The sequence below is a fragment of the Callospermophilus lateralis genome, chromosome 19, assembly GCF_048772815.1.
Source record: "Callospermophilus lateralis isolate mCalLat2 chromosome 19, mCalLat2.hap1, whole genome shotgun sequence".
In the NCBI taxonomy this organism is placed as follows: Eukaryota; Metazoa; Chordata; class Mammalia; order Rodentia; family Sciuridae; genus Callospermophilus; species Callospermophilus lateralis.
The window spans coordinates 7,599,452-7,619,477 of NC_135323.1; the positions used below are offsets into that span (position 1 = coordinate 7,599,452).

General features: G+C 41.7%; 1 protein-coding gene across 1 annotated transcript in view; it reads left to right on the top strand.

The window, feature by feature from the left end:
* Meiob (meiosis specific with OB-fold) overlaps positions 1-17,304 on the top strand; it is a 32,979-nt gene extending 15,675 nt beyond the window's left edge. Inside the window, exons 6-14 of the mRNA XM_076840543.2 lie at positions 882-1,077; positions 3,164-3,264; positions 4,297-4,349; positions 4,437-4,532; positions 8,357-8,458; positions 9,044-9,197; positions 11,552-11,735; positions 13,137-13,223; positions 16,996-17,304. Of these exons, the coding sequence (XP_076696658.1) occupies positions 882-1,077; positions 3,164-3,264; positions 4,297-4,349; positions 4,437-4,532; positions 8,357-8,458; positions 9,044-9,197; positions 11,552-11,735; positions 13,137-13,223; positions 16,996-17,106 (1,084 nt within the window). The 3' untranslated portion in view covers positions 17,107-17,304. The remainder of the gene's footprint in view (positions 1-881; positions 1,078-3,163; positions 3,265-4,296; positions 4,350-4,436; positions 4,533-8,356; positions 8,459-9,043; positions 9,198-11,551; positions 11,736-13,136; positions 13,224-16,995) is intronic.
* Positions 17,305-20,026: the final 2,722 nt, after the last annotated feature.

Sequence of the window (20,026 nt, forward strand, 5' to 3'; positions counted from 1 at the left end):
ACAGATGGCATGGCCTGTCATCCAGGTTCATTCCACAGAAGTTCCTTGAGCTGAGATAATGTTTCACATTTGTGGTTCAGGAAAAGCACTTTGTGTGTGTGTGTGTGATGCATGGTGAGGAAAGCTTATTTAGGACTGAAGACAGCAGTTTGGGAGAGAAATGATGAGATGCATAAATAAGGCAATAGCAGCAGAAAGAGGAGGAGGGTTGAACTGGAGGGCTGGGGAAGTGGGCACAGTGGTGCAAATCTGCAGTCCCAGATATTCTGGAGGATCTCTTGAGTTGACTTTGAGACCACCTGGGCAACATAGCAAAAGCCTGTCTCAAAAAGAAAAAAAAATTCTGTGAAGGACTTAAGAGTTGGAAGTAGGGGAAGATAAAGCACCTCAAATTCAGGAGCAATGAAGATATTCTTCACCTATTCCATACAGAAGAGTATGTAAGTAAAATGTGGTCCTTGGTCTAAGGCACCTAAGCAGAGCAGCTATAGTTGTAGGAGAGAGAAATAACAAGTGCTCAGGACTTATAACCCCCCAAACTCATGTCTTCACATCCCTATGTTATTGATCAGAAGACTGAAGCTCAGACCCTGGCATGGTCAGTTTGTATACTTAGAACTCAGCACATATTGATCCCCAAATGTTTTCCTTATTATAAGTATATGTCATTTCTCTGAAGAAATAATTTGAAGATTAAGATGAAAAAAGTACATTTTAGACAAAAATATTTTGCAACATTGTTCAGTGTTTCTAAGAGTAAAAAATGTAGATTTTAAAATATAGTCTAAGTTACAACTGTAAAGTGATTGAACTATGAACCTGGAAGTATTTTTATATTAGAAATAATTTGATATTAATTTTTGTGTGTTTTTACAATTTAGCAACTATAAACTGTTGCTCAGTGAGAATCACTCAATGGTAAAAGTTTGTTCCAGTTATGAGGTGGATGCCAAGTTGCTTTTTTTGATACATTTACCTGTTAAAGAGTCTCGAGATTATTATTCATTGGGTGACATTGTTGCAAATGGACACCATCTTGATGGGAAGATTATCAATGTGCTTGCAGCTGTGAGATCGGTAAGTTAACCTGAACAAAGTCATGTGCAAGTCTTTGTCATATAATCTGTGTTTAGAATGTGGTCGTCAGAATCAGCTAGGGTAATTTTCCTCCATATCTTAGTAATAAATTGATGAGTTAAGAAAATGGTAACTCTTCTCATTAAAAGGAAAGTGGCATTTTGTCTGAATGAGTAGCTAGAGAACATCGTATTTGAATGCTAAATGCAGCATACGCTTTTTTACCTAAAAGTCTTTCACTAACTATTTAAGAACTTGATGCTTCTGTTAAACAAATATGCAAACAGGAAGGATAAACTTACTGACATGAAGAACCATGATGTTCCCTGAGGGGAAGTTGGAGAAGTGGAGGAATCAGCTCTGTGCAAGGTTCTCAGAGCTGTCCAGATGCAGGGAGAGCGAGGATGCCCAGGTGGCTCCATGCTGGTGAGAAACGGCTCTCCACAGGCACAAGGATACTGCCTGTATCACTCCATTCCTCTCAGTGACTGCAGCAAGTTCTGAGCTCTGTGTTGATGGCTAAGCCACTGTGACAGATTTAGAGGTGGACCTCAAAAGTAAAGTTTCATAAAGTACACGTAGAACATTCAAGGGACAAGAGTAATTTCTCAAACATAGAGAAAGATGGTTATCAAAAGGCCCATGTCTAGTGCTTCACACTTCTTGTAGTTGGTGTTGGAAGTAACTCCCAACTGTTCTTTGGTATTATGAACTGAGAGAGCACTGACTGTGCCAGATGGCAGGCTCTGGCTGCATAGGCAATGTCAGTTTGCCCAGTCCCAGCCTACCACAGCATCTGCCACAGGAGGAACATCAAATATCGTTTTGGATAGTGGAATCAACACCCTACATATCAGTCTTAAAATATAAGATGTACCACTTTCTAGGCAATTTCAGTTCAATCTGTCAATCAAGCGTGCATGCTGCTTGATTTCCTCCTGGTGCTGCATGATGTCATTACGTTTATAATGTGGTAGGAACTGTCTCAGAGCCCTGCACAGTGGCCACATCTCTAATCCCAACTTTTCAGGAGGTTAAGATAGTAGGATCACATGTTTGGAGCCAGCCCCAGCATCTGAGCAAGAGTTTGTCTCAAACTACAACAAAGGGTTGGGAGTTTAACTCAGTGGTTTGCCTCAGTATGTACACAAACAAAACCCCACAGCCCCCACAAGCCTGGCACCCTCTTCCACATGTCACATGACTTATTTTCATGCCCCTTGTCACCTGTTAACTCCAGCCCCTTACATTTCCTCCCAGTGTTTGCCCTGTTCACTGTTCCCTCTCACCTCACTTAAAACTCCTCCCTGGACACCTCCCACCACCCCTGTTGCCCATGGCATGGCTGACAGCCCTCCTTCTTTGACTTTCTCTGCCAGAGCCTGGTTCTTGGCATGTTTACATCTTTCTTCAGTTCCTTCCCCCAGGGATCAGTCCTGCGTGTAGGTGCAGAGGTGACAGTAGCACAGAGGGTCGCCAACTGACTGCTCGGGACCTTGGCTGTGAGCCCACCAGAAGTGCCTGCTGTTCTCATAGGAGCACCCATTGGTTGGAGACAAGGACCCTTGAGTGGGCCTCTGCTTCTTTGAATCAGACACCATCTGAAAGTGTTTTCCTATATGCCCCTCATTTGACTCAGCACCTTATGCCTATGAAGAAGGCAAGAGGTATCAATATTCAGGACACTGAGGCCCAGGACAGTGCATTCTGTCACGTGAACTCCATGTGCTGAAACCTTGGGACACACAGACGTTGAAAATCCACTTCCTACCCTCAAGACGGCTAGATAGCTTCCACCAGGGGGACTGCCATACAGCAATTGTCCTGGCAGGTTGAAAAGACTCACTCTTAACTTTAATATGTCTATATCTCTCTTCAAAGTGTGCATAATGTAGAGCTTCAGCTAAGTACAACTTAGTTCAAATAGAAGGTGCCTTAAAAATCACCAAAAATATATTAGTGGTTCTTGGTATTTTAATAATTTCTAATTTAAAGTTTAAGTAAACGTTTGAGCATTTATACCAACAAATATTTAAATACCTCTATATCTGTAGGTGAAGAATAATGATTTCCTTCAATTTCTAAGGTTGGAGAACCAAAATATTTTACAACTTCAGACCGAAGAAAAGGCCAGAGGTGTGAAATCAAACTCTATGATGAGACAGAACCGTCTTTCACAATGACATGGTAACCCTCCACATCCACTCCAAACATGACATTCTGCTGCTGTCAGTGAGACAGAATGCTTTCCTCTTATCCAAGGACAATGATTCAGCCCCCTTCAGTAGCACATACCTGTAATCCCAGTACTAGGGAGAGAGAGGCAGGAGGATCTCAAGTTGGAGGTTAGCCCCAGCAACTTAGACTCTATCTCAAAATAACAAAAAGGCTTGGGATATAGCTCAGTGATAGAGCACTCCTGGGTTCAGCCCCAAGCACCATACACACACATCCACACACAAATGAATTTTATATCAACAAAAGAATAATGATAGAGATAAATGATGTGAAAAAAAAATAAGCCTATCTCTTGAATGTCGACCTATTGTAGTCCATCTTAAAATAAGATCTTTACATAGCATAGAATTGCTTAGATGGACTCCACTGTGACCATTTTATTATTATATTCTGTTTTATAATAATGGTGTTTTATTAGGTTACTTTTAAATGAAACAAACCCACATTTGCAACTCATTGGTGGTACCCTGAGTGGAGTGGGGTTGTGCCCTAGAGCGCCACAGTGTACAAGGACTTGTTTAGACGCTCAGTGCTCAGGCACCAAAGGAAACCATTGAAAAGTATCTTCCACCATCAAGTCCCCTGAGAGATTTATGTTGGGAAGCCCTACTTTAATGGTCTGGAAAAGTCTTTAGACTTTCAGTCACTGCATTCTAACTAGCCAGAAGGCACCAAGAATGGGAAAATAGAGTTTTGGTAGAGCAACAGAGCTCGTTAGAGGAGAGTGTATGTTGAAAGAGTGATTCATCACATAGAGGCCAGGTGCTCTGTGAGCTCCCCAAGTAGAAGCAAATGTCCTTAACTTCCATCTTTGAACACCCGGGAGACTGTTGACCGCAGTCGTTAAGGCAGGTTTTAATCCTTCTTTTTTCTTTTCCTTTCTTCCTTTTTCATTTTCTTTCTTTCTTTTTAAATAATGTGTCAGTACCAGATTTTTCTAATGTATTTGATTTGTTTCACTTTTTTTTTCAACAAATGCAGTTGGGATAATGAATCTATTCTACTTGCACAGAGGTGGTTGCCACAGGAAACAGGTACCAGAATTCTGTGATTGTGTTCAATACTTACCATTTTTATCCCCCCCATGTAATAATTTTAAAATGGCTTTTCCCCCAAAACAGTAATATTTGCCTCAGATGTAAGAATAAATTTTGACAAATTTCGGAACTGCATGACAGCAACTGTGATCTCAAAAACCATTATTACAACTAATCCAGGTAAAGAGCTTCTGAAGTTTTTCATCCCTTTGGAAATGACTGTATACACATTCCAGCATTTGTGAAGTGTATTTAAGAATGAAATCACAACTTGAATTTAATTTTAATTGAAGGGAAAAGTTGCTTTGCCTGACTTTTTAAAAACTTAAAATCAGTGTATATTTGATATTTTTACTAAAGAAATGTGAAAAATCAGGCTAATTTTTAAAGCAACATTCATTGTGATGATTTTTGAGAGGTCAGTATTATTGAATAGCCTAAATTATTGACTATTTTAAAAGTAAATTCATCCAGGTATGGTGGCACACACCTGTAAACCCAACAATTTGAGAGGCTGAGGGAGGAGGATTGCAGGTTCAAGGCCAGCCTCAGCAACTTAGACCCTGTCTCAAAATAAAAAATATAAAGCCTGAGGATAGAGCTGTGGCAGAGCACCCCTGGGTTCAACTTTGAGTGCCATAAAAATAAATTAAGTAAATAAATAAAAAGTAAATCGGGTTTTACCACATTGAGATGACTTTTACTACTAAGACATTGAAAAAGTATGAATACACATAGGGTATCATTGGTTCATGACTTCAGCACCCAGAGGCCCCCTGGAGTGGGTGCTGAAGGAGTCATAGTTCAGCATGAGTCAGGGAGCTGGACTTGGGGAGGGCCCAGGGGTGCTGCCTGAATGTGCTCAGGGTGTTCACAATATAGATGAAGGATCATCCTAGCACTGCCAAGGAATGCAGAATTACCAGACATGGAATAATCCAAGCTCAAGAAGACATGGGAGGGCTGGGGTTGTGGCTCAGATAGAGTGCTCACCTAGCATGTGTGAGGCACTGGGTTCGATCCTCAGCACCACATAAAGATAAAATAAAAGTATTGTTTCCACCTACAACTAAAAAATAAATGTTAAAAAAATAGGACATAGATACTCAAAAGTGTCTTTCTAAAAATAAGCCCTCTCTACGGGTTTATTACAGCATTACCAGTGACTCAGAGTGATAAGAAAAATCTATATCTTTTGCCAAACCATTATCAGAGTTATTAGAAGAGATACAATGTAGAATATGAGGTTATGAAACTTTTAATGTAGGGTTACTGAGTCATACACGCCTATCGCCTGACATTGTTCCCTTGGAAGCAGTGCCATGGGTGTGACCCAACCAGCTCTCATGTACCAAGCACATGTTCTGTCCTCTGTATAGGGTCCAGGGACAAAGCCCAAAAATTTCTCCACTCTCACAGAGCTCATGTTTCAACTGAGGAGAGACAGATGATAAATAATAAAGAAAGTATACCCACAAATTATGAAATGTCTGCGAAAAAGAGGAGCAGGGTCAGGAGGATCCAGAGGGCCCACGTGTGCAATCTTACAGGGTGGCCAGATGGACCTTGCTGCAGGGACTGTCTGAGCAGGGACTAGTGGGGAGGCAAGGGGTAACCCTAAGGGAAAGGCATCCCAGGCAGAGGGACTAGCCTGCACACAGGCTCTGAGGCTGCGATGTGCCTGTGTGGGAAGAATGGCAAGAGACCACTGTGGCTGGAGCCCAGGGCGCTCAGGGAGAAGAGCAGGAGGAGGGTCAGATAAAGAAGGCCTCGGGGCTGCCACAAGGGCACTGGCTGTCACTCTGGAGGGTTGGGGAGCAGGCCAGGGGTGGAATGGAACAGTGGAGCTGTCTGGCCAAGTTCTGGAAGGATCACTCCTGCTGCTCTGTTGAAGCTTGATGGTGACCACTGCCAAGGTCTCTTCTTAACACTTAGGAGCATAATGCCACTCTTCAGTTCCTGGGGTTTTCTGGAGAGCATTACTATGGTTTATTATTTTAAATAATGTATTAATACGAATAGTTTATTGTTATATTTAGTAATATTACTGATAGAAAGTTACTACCCTGGATTGGGGATAGAGTAGTTTCCTACTCTAGTAGTTTCCTAGAGTAGTTTCCCATGCCTGAGCCCCTGGGTTACACGCCCAGCAATCGCGCGCGCGCACACACACACACGCGCACATACACAAAAGACAAAAATAAAGGAAGGACATCTGTACCCTCTGAGAGTAAGTTTGATCTGACAAAAGATCTAAAAATTGGATTTGTTTGGTGGAAAAATCATCAAACTTAATTAAAAATTCAATAAAATCAGCCAGGCATGGTGGCACATTCCTATAATCCCAGTGACTTAGGAGCCAAGGCAGAAGAATCCCAAATTCAAGGTCAGTCTCAGTAACAGTGAGACCTTGTCTCAAAAAACAAAACATGTACAATAGATAGCTTAAATTTAATATGCCAAGGAGACCAGTTTAAAGGGGGGGGGTAATCATAAGAGTGTATAAATGTGTGTGCTTGTTTTAATTCGGTCTGATTTCTAATTTAGTGGGCTCTGCCTACCTTTAGAAATGAAGAACCTCTAAATGGCTTATATGTTCATCCTCATCAGGATGTTAAGCTCTCCTTATGCTTTCTCTGCACCAAGAGCGATCATCAGAGCAGAATTCTGCCCTCCCCACAGCCAGTTGGGATCATCCTGTTGTCAGTAGAAGCCTGTGTGTGGTGTCTGCACCCCACCCTACCTACCAGCTCGAATCTCAAGAAGCTAGTTGGTCTGGTTGCTGTAGCCTGCTCAGCAGCCTCTCCCATGAGTGGTGCAGCAGTTCTGTTAGTGCCTCAAAAACATTTGTTTGTCCATCCATTAATTTACAAATATTCATTGAATGCCTTTTATTTGCCAGGCATTAACTTAAATTCTTTGTGGAAAGTAGGAATGAATGAATGATCATAACTCAGAAATGGAAAGGCACGATCTGCTTAGGAGGAATTTATAGTCTAGTTCTGATGAAGAGCAGTGATGAGACGTGTATGATGGGAGCAGGAGCAGAGCTTTTAAATCTGCCCAAGGGAGTCAGGGCAATCTGTAGAATGCTCAGGTGGGATGGAGCACTTAGTCACACGTCAGAGGCTGGGTTCTTGGGACTGAAGGGCATTAGAATCCCTTTTTCAGAATCACCTTCTAGCATTCTGGAGCACCTACCAACTATTCTTGAAAAAACTCACTCCACTATTCTGGTTTGAAAAGCAAGGCATTAAAATAACTTCTTTTTTCAGTACTGAGGATTGTAACCTGGGGGTGCTTTACATCTCCACTCCTTTTTATTTTAAGATAGGGCGTATCCCTAAATTTCTCATCTGGCCTTGAACTTGTGATCCTCCTGCTTCAGCCTCCCACATCACTGGGATTACAGGTGTGTGCCACCACACCTGGCTAAAATAATCTTTTTTTTTAAAAAAGCATTTCTTATTAGGAAAGAAGTATATATGAAATTCAGAAAAATGCATAAAATAATTAAAAAGGAACATAAAGATAATCTATAACCCACCATAATTTCCTTCATGTATATTTTTACAGATAATTTTGAATATATACTTTTTCAATTAAAAGTGTATTTCCCTGGGATGAGGCTGTGGCTCAGTGGTAGAGTACTCCCCTTGTATGTGTCGTATGTGTGAAGCACTAGGTTCGATCCTTAGCACCACATAAAAATAAATTAATTAAATAAAGGTATCATATCTATCTATAACTAAAAAAAATATATTTTAAAAAAGTGTATTCCTGTACCACATAGTTTTGTAAATGCTGTTTTTACTAGCAACTTCTAGTGCACACTGCTCATGTTGGCAGAGCTCTGCAACACATTGTTAGTGGTTGAGTGATATTCTATTCAATTTCGTTCTTATATGTCTTGTTTTTTACTGTTAAAAGTAACTTTGGATCCTTCATGGTGGTTTAAAAGATAATCAGTTTGCTTTTTCCTTATTATTCGTTTTCAATTCAAGACACACCAGAAGCTAACATCCTAATAAATTTTGTAAGAGAAAATAAAGAAACAAAAGTTGTGGCTGATGAGATTGACACTTATTTGAAAGAATCCATAAATTGTAAGTGACTCTTTAATTATTTTTTTTTTAAACAGGCCAGAATTGGGCTGTAAACTTTTGATTTGACTTACTGAAAGGCACCATATTCTTAGTCTGTAAATACTATATTTCCACTTTTAAAAAGCTAGATTAAAACTTTGGAGGCTTTTATTACCACTAGGCAATGATGAGAAGTAATGACTCTCTCCCCAGAAAAATGCTATGCCAATAAATATAATTTGGCATAAGATATTGTGTTCAGTAGGCCCTGGGTTCAATCCTCAGCACTAAAAAACAAAAGAAAAAAAACTTTAGATTTTCTGGTGAGCCTCTGCTATCTGGGTAGACTGTTGGCATCCCCCAGTCTGTGGCTTTGTAATGGTATCTCTTGATGACCACGAATTCTTCATTTAATGAAAATTTTTCATTGTTTTCCTTTTTGCCTATTGTTTGCTTTTTATCATATTACATAATTGGTTTAATTTAGTAAACATCATGATCTTGTTAATCAAAGCCAGCTGTGCGCTCACAGTTGGACCCTGGGCTTTTTCTTTGGGTGTGATCCTTCTGGTTCTTACTTGCAACTGAAATCCTTCTTATTTTTAGTGAATACAATAGTTGATGTCTATACAATTGAACAGCTAAAGGCTAAAGCTTTGAGGAATGAAAGAAAACCGGATCCTTTCTATGGCATTCTTTATGCTTACATTTCTACACTGAACATCGACAATGAAACCATGAAAGTAGTTCGAAATAGATGGTAAGGTAACAAGTTGTTTTTAGCAAATTCATTTTTGTAAGAAATAATTGTTAATATATTTTAGATTACAAGAGTTAAAGCATTTCTTTGACATAATAGTGTAACTTATTTGAGGGAAATGTATAAATAAATAAACCATAATTAAAAGTTTTCATGGCAGCTGGGTGCAGTGGCACTCACCTCTAATTCCAGGGGCTGGGGAGGCTGAGGCAGGAGAATCTCGAGTTCAAAGCCAGCTTCAGCAACCGTGAGGCACTAAACTACTCAGTGAGACCATGTTTCTAAGTAAAATACAAAATAGGGCTGGGAATGTGGCTCAGTGGTTGAGTGCCCCTGAGTTCAATCCCTGGTACCAAAAAAATATTTTTAAAAAAAATTTTCATGGCCGATTATTTAGATTCAAAGATTATAATTGACTTTTTGGGGTGGAGGGTACTGGAGATTTTACCCAGGAGTGCTTTACCACTAAACCACATCCCTAACCCTTTTAATTTTTATTTTGAGACAGGGTCTCACTAAGTTGTTGAGGCTGGTCTTGAATTAGCAATCCTCTGTCTCAGCCTCCTGAGTCTCTGGGATTGCAAGTATGTTGCTACAACACCCAGCTATAATTGATTTTTTAAAAAATATGTTAGTTGTCTTCGGCTTGGGTTATACCTCAGCACTTGCCTAGCACATGTGAGACCCTAGGTTTCGATCCTCAGCACCACATAAAGATAAATAAATAAAATAAAGGTATTATATCCATCTACAACTACAAAATTAATATATATATATTGTCAATGGGCCTTTATTTTATTTATTTATACGTAGTGCTGAGAATCGAACCCAGTGCCTCACACATGCTAGGCAAGCACTCTACCACTGAGCCACAACCACAGCCCCTAACTGACTGTTGTTAATTTTTTTTTTCTTTAGTTGTAGATGGACATAATACCTTTATTTTATTTATTTTTATGTGTGCTGAGGATCCAACCCAGGGCCTTGCATGTGCTAGGCGAGCGCTCTACTGCTGAGCCACTACCCCACCCCCTTAATTGACATTTTTTGATATATATATTTTTTGTAGTTGTAGATGGACAGCATGCCTTTATTTTGTTTATTTTTATGTGGTGCTAAGGATCGAACCCAGTGCCTCACACATGCTAGGCAAGCGCTCTGCCACTGAACTACAACCCCCTTAATTGGCTTTTATTTTTTTTTAATGTTTTTTTTTTTTAAGAGAGAGACAATTTTAATATTTATTTTTTAGTATTTGGCGGACACAACATCTTTTTTGTATGTGGTGCTGAGGATCGAACCCGGGCCACACGCATGCCAGGCGAGCGCGCTAACACTTGAGCCACATCCCCAGCGCTAATTGACTTTTAAAGTAAAATAAAATTACCATATTTCTGCAAGCCTTAAATATAAAGATGTAATAATTTTAGCTGGGATAACAGACTTGTCTTAAAGTTAGTAGAAAACTGGTTGTCATGTCTGTAGCAATGTGATTCTCCACTGCAGAAGTGTGTGACCTCTCTCCGAGGTCAAGGTCATATCTCCTTGCATGGACAGTGAGCCCCAGAAGATTAAGAAATCGTGACCAGACCATGCTTGGCAAAAAACATCTAAAGTGTTATTGTGAAAGTACTCTGTGGATTTTTGTAATTCAAATTTTTATTGAAGTAACTCTCAATTCACATGGAATTGTAAGAAATAATACAGGGAGCTCTCTCACATCCTTGTCTGGCGTTCCCCCAGGGGAAACATTTTGCCAGCTACTGTACCTCACCACAGCCAGGACTAAGTCCTTTCAATGCCATGGTCATATTCAGGCTTGTGCAGATTCCACGAGGTCATTTGTGTGTGTGTGCCTGTTCTGCACATTTCCATCACTGTGTGGGTATGTGTCTGACTCCAGAAGACATCGCCTTCTGGATTCCTGCCCTCAGCTCACCTGCAACAGCAAGGAAGGGACATGACTGCACACGTCAGTGTGGAAGCCTAAGCCCAAGACTGCAGCTGTCCTGAGAAGGGACAAGTGTGGGCTGAGTGCAGGAGAGGAAGTGTGTCGTGTCCCCCCCCACCCCCGCCCCGCAATGAGATGGTAGGACCTCTGGTTGGGCGGGACCCCAGTAAAGGGAAGGAAGGAGGGCAGACAGTGGGAGGACGTGGACTCAGCCTCTGTGGTCACAGATGGAAAAGAATTCAGTTTGGAATTGTGCCTGGGAAGCTCCTCACCCCTGTCTCAGGTCCTGCATGGCACTGAGTGCTCGTTCCACATGCTGACTCACATGTTGAAGGACAGTTCTAGAGTTCAAATTTGTCACTTAGGATCATCAAATTGTATCATCATCTTTGTTTCTTTTCAGTTCCAGCTGTGGTTATGTCGTTAATGAAGCATCCAATGCTTGTACAACTTGCAACAAAGGTTCTTCAGGATTTAGATCTGTTTTTCCCAGCTTCCACATGCTTGTTGATCTTACTGATCACACAGGTACCCTCCATTCCTGTAGTCTCACAGGAAGTGTTGCTGAGGAGACCTTGGGCTGCACGGTAAATAGCAATAATGATGAAATATCTAGAAATATTTCCAAACTGAATTCCTTTTTAAAAAAATATTTTTTTAGTTGTAGATGGACATAATATCTTATTTTAGTTAGTTTTTTTTATGTGGTGCTGTGGATTGAACCCAATGCCTCATGCATGCTAGGCAAGTGTCTTATCACTGAGCCACAACCCCATCCCTTCAAATGGAATTCTTTTTTTTTTTTTTAAAGAGAGAGTGAGAGAGGAGAGAGAGAGAGAGAGAGAGAGGAGAGAGAGAGAATTTTAATATTTATTTTTTAGTTATCGGCGGACACAACATCTTTGTCTGTACGTGGTGTTGAGAATCGAACCCGGGCCGCACGCATGCCAGGCGAGCGCGCTACCACTTGAGCTACATCCCCAGCCCTCAAATGGAATTCTTTTCCTCAAAAATAAACTTATTTTGATGAACATTTGATAGAAATTAATCACTAATAAGGAGATCTGGGGAAAAACATTGTGACTTAAACACACAATTGCTTTAATGAACAAATTATTACATATTGCATATTAAAATCCTAGATAACATTGATTATTATGAATAATGACTGAGGCCTTCAGCAAAGTGGGGGTGCTAAACACGATGTTTTATACAGTCAGGTAACAATGGGTCAAACAACATGTTGGCGATGCTGGCCAGGCATTCAGTGGCTATTCCAGAAGGAGGGCCTGGTCAGATTTCTTCTGTCCAGCTGTATAAATTCAGCCATGTATTCTCTCCCTGGCATGGTTGCTACAGAACACCTGGAGGCTGGACTAGCACCTGCATTTGATGATAGGCAGATGTTTTTTATTGTTAAAACCATCTTATTGAGCTGGGTTGTGGCTCAGTGGTAAAGTGCTTGCCTAGCATGTGTAAAGCACTGGTGTTCGATCCTCAGCACCACATTAAAAAAAAAAAAAAAAATATATATATATATATATATATATATATATATATATATATTCCATCTAAAACTAAAAAAATAAGTATTTAAAGAAAAAAACCCATCTCATTAGCATGTGCTAAGCCCTGGATTTGAATTTGATCCCCAGTACCAAACCAAACACAATAAAAGATCTTTTAAAAGTTAACTTCTGCTTTTCTTTGGGCAATGCTGGGGTTTGAACCAAGGGCCTTATGCACTTGCCAGGCAAGCACTGTACCACATCTTTGTTCCCAACCTGTGAATGGCTTTGGAGATTCTGTTTGTAGCTTTTTTTTTTTTTTTTTTTTTTGCTTTATCTCCTCTGTAAAAAGAACTGATCTGGGTGATTACTAAGAATAATATTCTATTTCTCATGAGCAAGTTTGTTTCACAATGTTGTCAAAATGAGTCAAGTATTTATACTTCAGAAATATGTGTTTGATCTTTTCTCTCTAACTAGGTGAATGAGTTTCTTGTAATGACGGATGAACAGAAAACAGCATTGAAGTGGCAATTTCTTTTGGAAAGAAGTAAAATTTATGTAAAAGTCAGTGTATTTTTGTAGTACTGCTACTCTGTATATTCAAACAATGAAGAAATGTGCATGACCAAGTAAATTAGGGAACTCTTTTTTCATTGCTGAGGATAAATCCTAGGGCCTTGCTTATATTAAACAAATGCTCCACCACTGAACTATTCCCCCAGCCCAGGAACTTATTATTTTTAATAATGTCCAATTCTGCTGGGTGTGGTGGTGCACATCTGTATTCCCAACAGCTCAGGAAGGCTGAGGCAGGAGGATCACAAGTTCAAAGTCAGCCTCAGCAACGGTGAGGCGCTAAGTAACTTGGTGAGACCCTGTTTCTAAATAAAATACCAAATAGGTCTGGGGATGTGACTCAGTGGTTGAATACCCCGAATTCAATCCTCAGTACCAAATAAGTAAATAAAGGAAGCCCAATTCGCAGATTGCAGTAGGATTTGGTTCCCCTAGAAATAATGAAAATCATTATTTTCTTCTCATATAGTCTAAATGGAGTTAGAGATAACACCAAGAAATAGACCAACAAAGCAAATATCCTTTAATGTGAACTTCAGGACAAGGCAGTACACTCCAAAGTGAAAACTGGGCTGTCCCCAGCCCTCCCCACCGTGTGGCACTGTCCTTCACTGAGCGAAGGCAATGGCATGAGAGAGATTGGCACAGTGGCACAGTCAGGGGCTTAGTTTCTGGCATGAGAGAGATTGGTCTGAATCCCAGCTTGGAGATGAGTGGCCTTCTCCAAGCTGGTGAAGCTCATGGCCCTGTAGTGCTGCACAGTCAGAGCTTGCCCCTGAAGCAGGAGCAATGCTTCAGTGTGGAACCTTAGTGCACAGGTGTGGAAAAGGGAGAGGCAGCGAGACAAACACCCCTGACCCCAGTGAGGACAACAAATGTTGCTATGTGCCCAGGTCTCAGGGAGGGGACTCGGCCCACACGTTGTTCTCCACAGTCACGCCTAAGGCTGTGGTGCTCTGGTCAATGTGAGTTTTATGTACTGACAGTTACTGTACTGGGATTTAATACTGAAAGCACATTCATGAGCACACATATCATTTGACCTCAGAGGAGTGACTCCCTCCAGAACCTCACGGTGTGTGCTGGGGAGAGGGTGGGAGCAACAGGGTAAGCACTGTGCTGCTGTGAAGGTGGTGCTGCCCCAAAGAGGCTGAAACTGTTTATGCTTTTCAACCTCGCCTCTCACACAGGCGTGACCATCCCTAGGCAGGCTTCCTTTCCTTGTGACCTCAAGCATCTCTGAAATGCAGATGTGCAGTAGCCAGTGGTCATGCCAGTGTTTATAGGGCCTGGTTTTGCAGCTTTTTGTTCCCAGGCCAGGCGAGGAGGACTAGCAGCCATGTATTGCATCTCCTCAGACTCTCAGGGGCCCAGGGAGTACTGACTGTTCCCTATCTGGATACCCTCAAGTCCTTGCTTAGGAGTTTGATCACTTTAAATTCATGGAAACTTTCTCACAGTTTTCCAAACTGGGCTCAACTATAATAACAAATTGCCCTCAAGCAAAGGGATATTGTATTCCAAAGAATATGTTTAAAATACTGGGCTTTGAACCCTAGGCCTTCTGCATGCTAGCCAAGAGCTATACCAGTGAGTTCATTCCCAGCCTCTAAGAGGTATTTAAGTTGGATTTAACAGAGATTTTGAGGAGGTATAGCATGATCCTACTATATCACACAATGTGATAGAGATCATGAGAATCAAACACAATTTCAACTGCTATAATTAGAACAGAACAGCAGCTTAAAAAATAAGAACTTCACATTGCTACCACTATAAAACCAAAATCTTCCTATACAGATGGATCATTGTATACACTTCCCATATGTACACTAAAAATAATGTTCCTCCCAGCTTCTTGGGAGGTATAAGGAAAAGAATCACAAATTTGAAGTCAGTCCAGGCAATTTAGCAAAGTTAAAAATAAAAAGGGATGGGGATGTAGCTCAGGGATAAAATGCTCTTGGGTTCATTGTGTACCATCACAAAAAGAAAAGAAAAACAAATCCACCCTTGCTACTCAAAATGGTTCTTTTGGAGTGATTTCAAAGAAAGGTATTCATTTTAATGTTTCAAACCACATGGTAAGTTGGAAGCAATGGCGCACACCTGTAATCCCAGCTACTTCAGAGACTTGGGTAGGAAGATTGCAAGCTTGAAACCAGCCCTGGCAAAAGGGACTAGGGATGTAGCTCAGTAGTATAGTGCTCCTGGGATCAATCTCCAGTACCAAAAAATATATATATTTTTCTAAGTCATTTAGTCTGGTATTAGTATTAAAAAATAATTTTCAAAAAAGTAAAACCATGACTCTCATATAAAAATAAAATGAACACAGCCAAAGATTTAACTCACTAATTAATGAAGGGACCAATAAGATGCAAAAAAAAAAAAAAAAGTGTTCAAGCTAGGCATGGTGGCACTTGCCTATAATCCTAGTGACTCAGGAGGCTGAGACTCAAGGATCACAAGTTCAAGGCCAACAAACAAACAAGCAACAATAACAAAAAAAAATAAAAATAAAAGATGTAGCTCAGTGGTAGAGGATCCTGGGTTTAATTCCCAGTACCAAAAAAATAGAAAGAAAGAAAGAAAGAGTTCAGGGGCTGGGGTTGTTGCTCAGTGGTAGAGTGCTTGCCTAGCATGTGTGAGGCCCTGATTTCGATCCTCAGCACCACATAAAAGTAAATAAAGTTATTGTGTTCATCTACAACCAGAACAAAAATATTTTTAAAAATATAGTTCAAAGTAGAATCAGAAAGACAGACATAAGCAGACAATCAGAAATGCTGAACTGGGTTTGGGTTTGCAGATGCAAACTCTCTTCCACAGGCAGAATTAATCATCTTCTCCCAGATAAGGTTCAATAGGCCCCACTAACAAGTGGGGCCTCTATCACAATCAGTTGCCAGGACCCACAGCCAGAGAAGGCTCAGCCAGTGCAGTGGTGGGTGTAGCCCCCATAGAGCCAGACAGCTCTAAAGGTCCCCTGCCAGTCCTGACCAAGTGGCCTCCCCTGAAGGGAGTTAACTTTGCTGCCCATTTACAGTTTCAGTTTTTCCTGAAGTTGGTACATTTTTCTCTCTTAGCCTTTGAAATTAAAGAGGTTAAGTCCTTCCACTCTTTATTAAATGCAATGTTGGTGAAAGTACTTGTAAATGATAGAAATAAGACATTACTGTTAAATCACTCATTTCCCAGTTGGCCTAACAGATATCTCTGCTGTAGTCTGTCACCACAGATACTCTGAACACACAGTAAATTCTCTTTCTACATGTGGGATTTGTAATCCCAACTTTCCTCCCTGAGAGAAGTGACATGAAAAGGGAAGTGGATTTTACAAAGCCATTGCAGAAGCCAGACCCGTAATTTCTCTCCTCTGCTCTGCCTGGGACTAGATCTTTCCATCATCTGACAACCCTAATTAAATGTTTTTTGGGTTTTGTTTTGGTTGGGTTCTGAAGACTGAATCCAGGGGCACTCTACCATTGAACTATATCCACAGCTCTTTTTAAAAATTGTACTCTTGAGACATAGTGTCATTACGTTGCCCAGGCTGGCCCCAAACGGTTAAGCCTCCTGCCTAAGCCTCTACAGGCACTGGGATTACAGGTCTTCACCACTGTGCCCAGCTCTAATTGAAGTTTATGTTAACATAGTAAACAAAACTTTTGTTTTAGTTCTCAATTTGTAATGACTGATTTTCAATTTTATATTCAAGGCAGTGTTTAAAACTAACCCTCTCTTTTCCTCCCTCCAGTTTGGTTTGTCGCACAGAGCCAGGGGTGGACTGAGAATCAGCATACTCTCATGTAAGCTTGCAGATCCTGCTGAGGCAAGTAGGAATTTGTCTGGACAAGGACATGCGTAAAACCCAATGTCATTTTAAAGTCTGGAAAAGTGTAGGAGTTTCTGTTCTTTAAAATGGAATGCTAATTTGAAGGTTACAGATAAAATCGTGTTAAGTGTGGCGAGAAATTCTATGATTGTCCTCTGCTCCCTGTGCAGTTGGTTTGCAGCCAGTCTGAATGCTCACCTGCACTCACTCCTTGGAGGCTGTTTCTCCTGACTCTGCCTGGCCCCATGCTGGAGAACGTTTATGTGGGTTAATAAACACACTCACTCTGCAGAAGTGAATGATCTTTTCTCTTAGGCTGCCTTACCTTGTCTTGGTTCTCTGGAAAAAGATTGGACACTCTCAAAATGCCTTTCTTTGAGTAGGGCCAGAGCTCGTCCTGACAGGATAATGAGGGGCTCCCAGAGTTGGTGGGAAGAGCAGGAGTGGGGGTTTTGATTGCCACCAAGCTTCTCTAATCCCTCGCCCTCAGCGATGACACACTAGAGTTACTCAGGCTGTAAGGGCTCGTGGCCTCAACCTTGGCATTTATGAGCCTGAATCAGCAGGGAGGAGACCAACTTCAGAAGCCTTGGCAGCAGTGCCTGAGACCCAGGAGCTCTGAAGGGGGACCTACTCATGATGTTCAGGCCATGGTCACCTTGGACCTGTTTTCCCTGAAGAACCCCAGAGCACACTGCTTGGCTCCACACCAATCTGAACTTCTAGCTTTAGGCTCCGGCCCCTGCCTGTGAAGACCCCACTGCCCACTGGGTTTGGCACTTCAGAAGGCCACACATCCTCCACCACAGGATTGAATAGAAAGGGAAAAGTGAGTATATACAACTTGTCAAGTTGGTGTTGGGAGATAAACTGATCCTGTCTTAAGGTTTTCTTTAGCTTTTACTGTATGCAGTCACAGAGGAAGGACATCAGTTGACCTGTAGTGGATCCAACTCCAGACAGTAAGTGAGGTAGTAAAGGGTTTGACCTAGTTGTGTAATATGGGCCTGATGAAGAATTCCCTCGTGTTCTCCTGTGGGGAGGAGATGTGGGTTTGTTTGGAGGGTGGAGAGGGAAGGCAGGATGAAGAGTGGTGGAGGAGGACACAGACAGGGAGGAGAAGTGAGGCTGCTGGTAAAGCAAGAGTGGGCATGGATGCCCTCCAACAGGGACCCACCCACCGGAGCAGGAGGCAGGAAGGTGCTGCCCAGGTGGTGTCAGGGCTGCTGGGCCATGTCCTGGCGCGATGACCTCCCACTGCGGTCAAGAAGCACCAGGCCTCAAGCCAAGGCCTGTGGGCCTGAGCCTCTCCAGCTGTCTCATCACTGGTTTCCACTGCATGGAAGGGAGGCTCCCAGTACAGACGCATAGGAAATACTATTCCCAGCAGCTGAGCCTAGCATGGCCAGCAGAGGGCTCTAACTTACCTTCTCAACGCCACGGGCACCAAACTGCGAAAGCCCCTTGCTCCTGTCACTCAAGGGACAGCCTTGATGGCTTAATCTGATGATGTAGGAATTTTCCAGTTCAGTATCAAGCCATACCAAATCAGAGGCGCTTTGAAAAGTTTACACATTTACAAAACGAAGATTACAAACTAGTCAATACCTGAAATTCAGTTGTAGATTAGCCAGAATGCAGGCACCAAACCAAGTAGAAGAAATGCACACTCCACGTTAACTCAAGTACACCCCTATCTCATTGCCAACTCCCTTGTACCCCTCAGGAGCTTCTTTCCTAGAAGTAGCCTCTTTTGACTTGTAGGTTTCACGTTGCTTTTTGTAAATTGTGGGGGCGGGGGTCCTAGGATTCCCCTGCAGGTTCTGCTGTGGTGGCATATGGCTCCATACTCTGTACATGACAGGAGCACAGGGCACATGTTTATCCGCTAGGCACCCTAAAGGATCCCAGGCTTCTGTGCAAAAGATTTTTCTTTTCTTTTTTTTTTTTTTTTGGTACCAGATATTGGACCCAGGGCACTTAACCACTCAACTGCATCCTCATCCCTTTTTTACTTTTTAATTTGAGACAGAGGTCTTGGGGTCTTGCTATGTTGCCTAGGCCTCACCAATTTGCTGAGGCTGGTCTTGAACTTGCAATCCTCCTGTCTTGGCCTCCTGAGCCACTGGGATTACAGGTGTGCACCACCATGCCCAGCCATGCCTGGCTTTTTAAAGCATACATTACATAATACACTATGTAATTGTTTTCTTAAGTGTGATTAACAAATGACAATTGTTGAATTTAGCGAAAGGTTTTGTTATTAGCTTTTCAACTTTTTTGTAGGTCTAAATTTATTTCAAGTTGAAGAAAAGTGCACCTTCTGGGTGTTAGGTTTCCTTTAGTAATCTCAGAAATTATAGGACTTAGGCAGTTTTTTTTTTTTTTTTTTAACCTTTATTTTATGTATTTCCATGTGGTGCTGAAGATTGAACTAAGGGCCTTACATGTGCAAGGCAAGCACTCTGCCACTGAGCTACTGCCCCAGCCCACTACCACTCAGTTTTTGATTCTTACATCCAAAGACTAAGTGCTGTGCTTTCAATGCTGATGTCAGATGTTTGTGACAAGGCTTGCTCCACTACTTGGTGAACACTGCCCCAGGGGCACTGGCTTGTGCTGATCCAGGAGTGACATGTGAGCACTGTTCCCACTTTATGCCATCAGCTTGCTTCTATGTCTGTTGACTTGGTGGACACATTCCAACTGAACCTTGTATCTGCCAGCCAGACTGACATGAGCATACCCTTTGACCAGACCCTTCCACTTGTGGGAACCTAGCCAAAGGGATTAACAAATATGCTGATTTCACCATGTCCAAAACCAGAAGCCTAACCTTAGAATCATACATAATCAATGAAAACAGTACTGCAGAAATGTCTTCATTGATATGGAAAAGGACAGTCACCATTTACAGTGCAAAAAGCAAATCAGAAAATTGTATGTTGTGAGC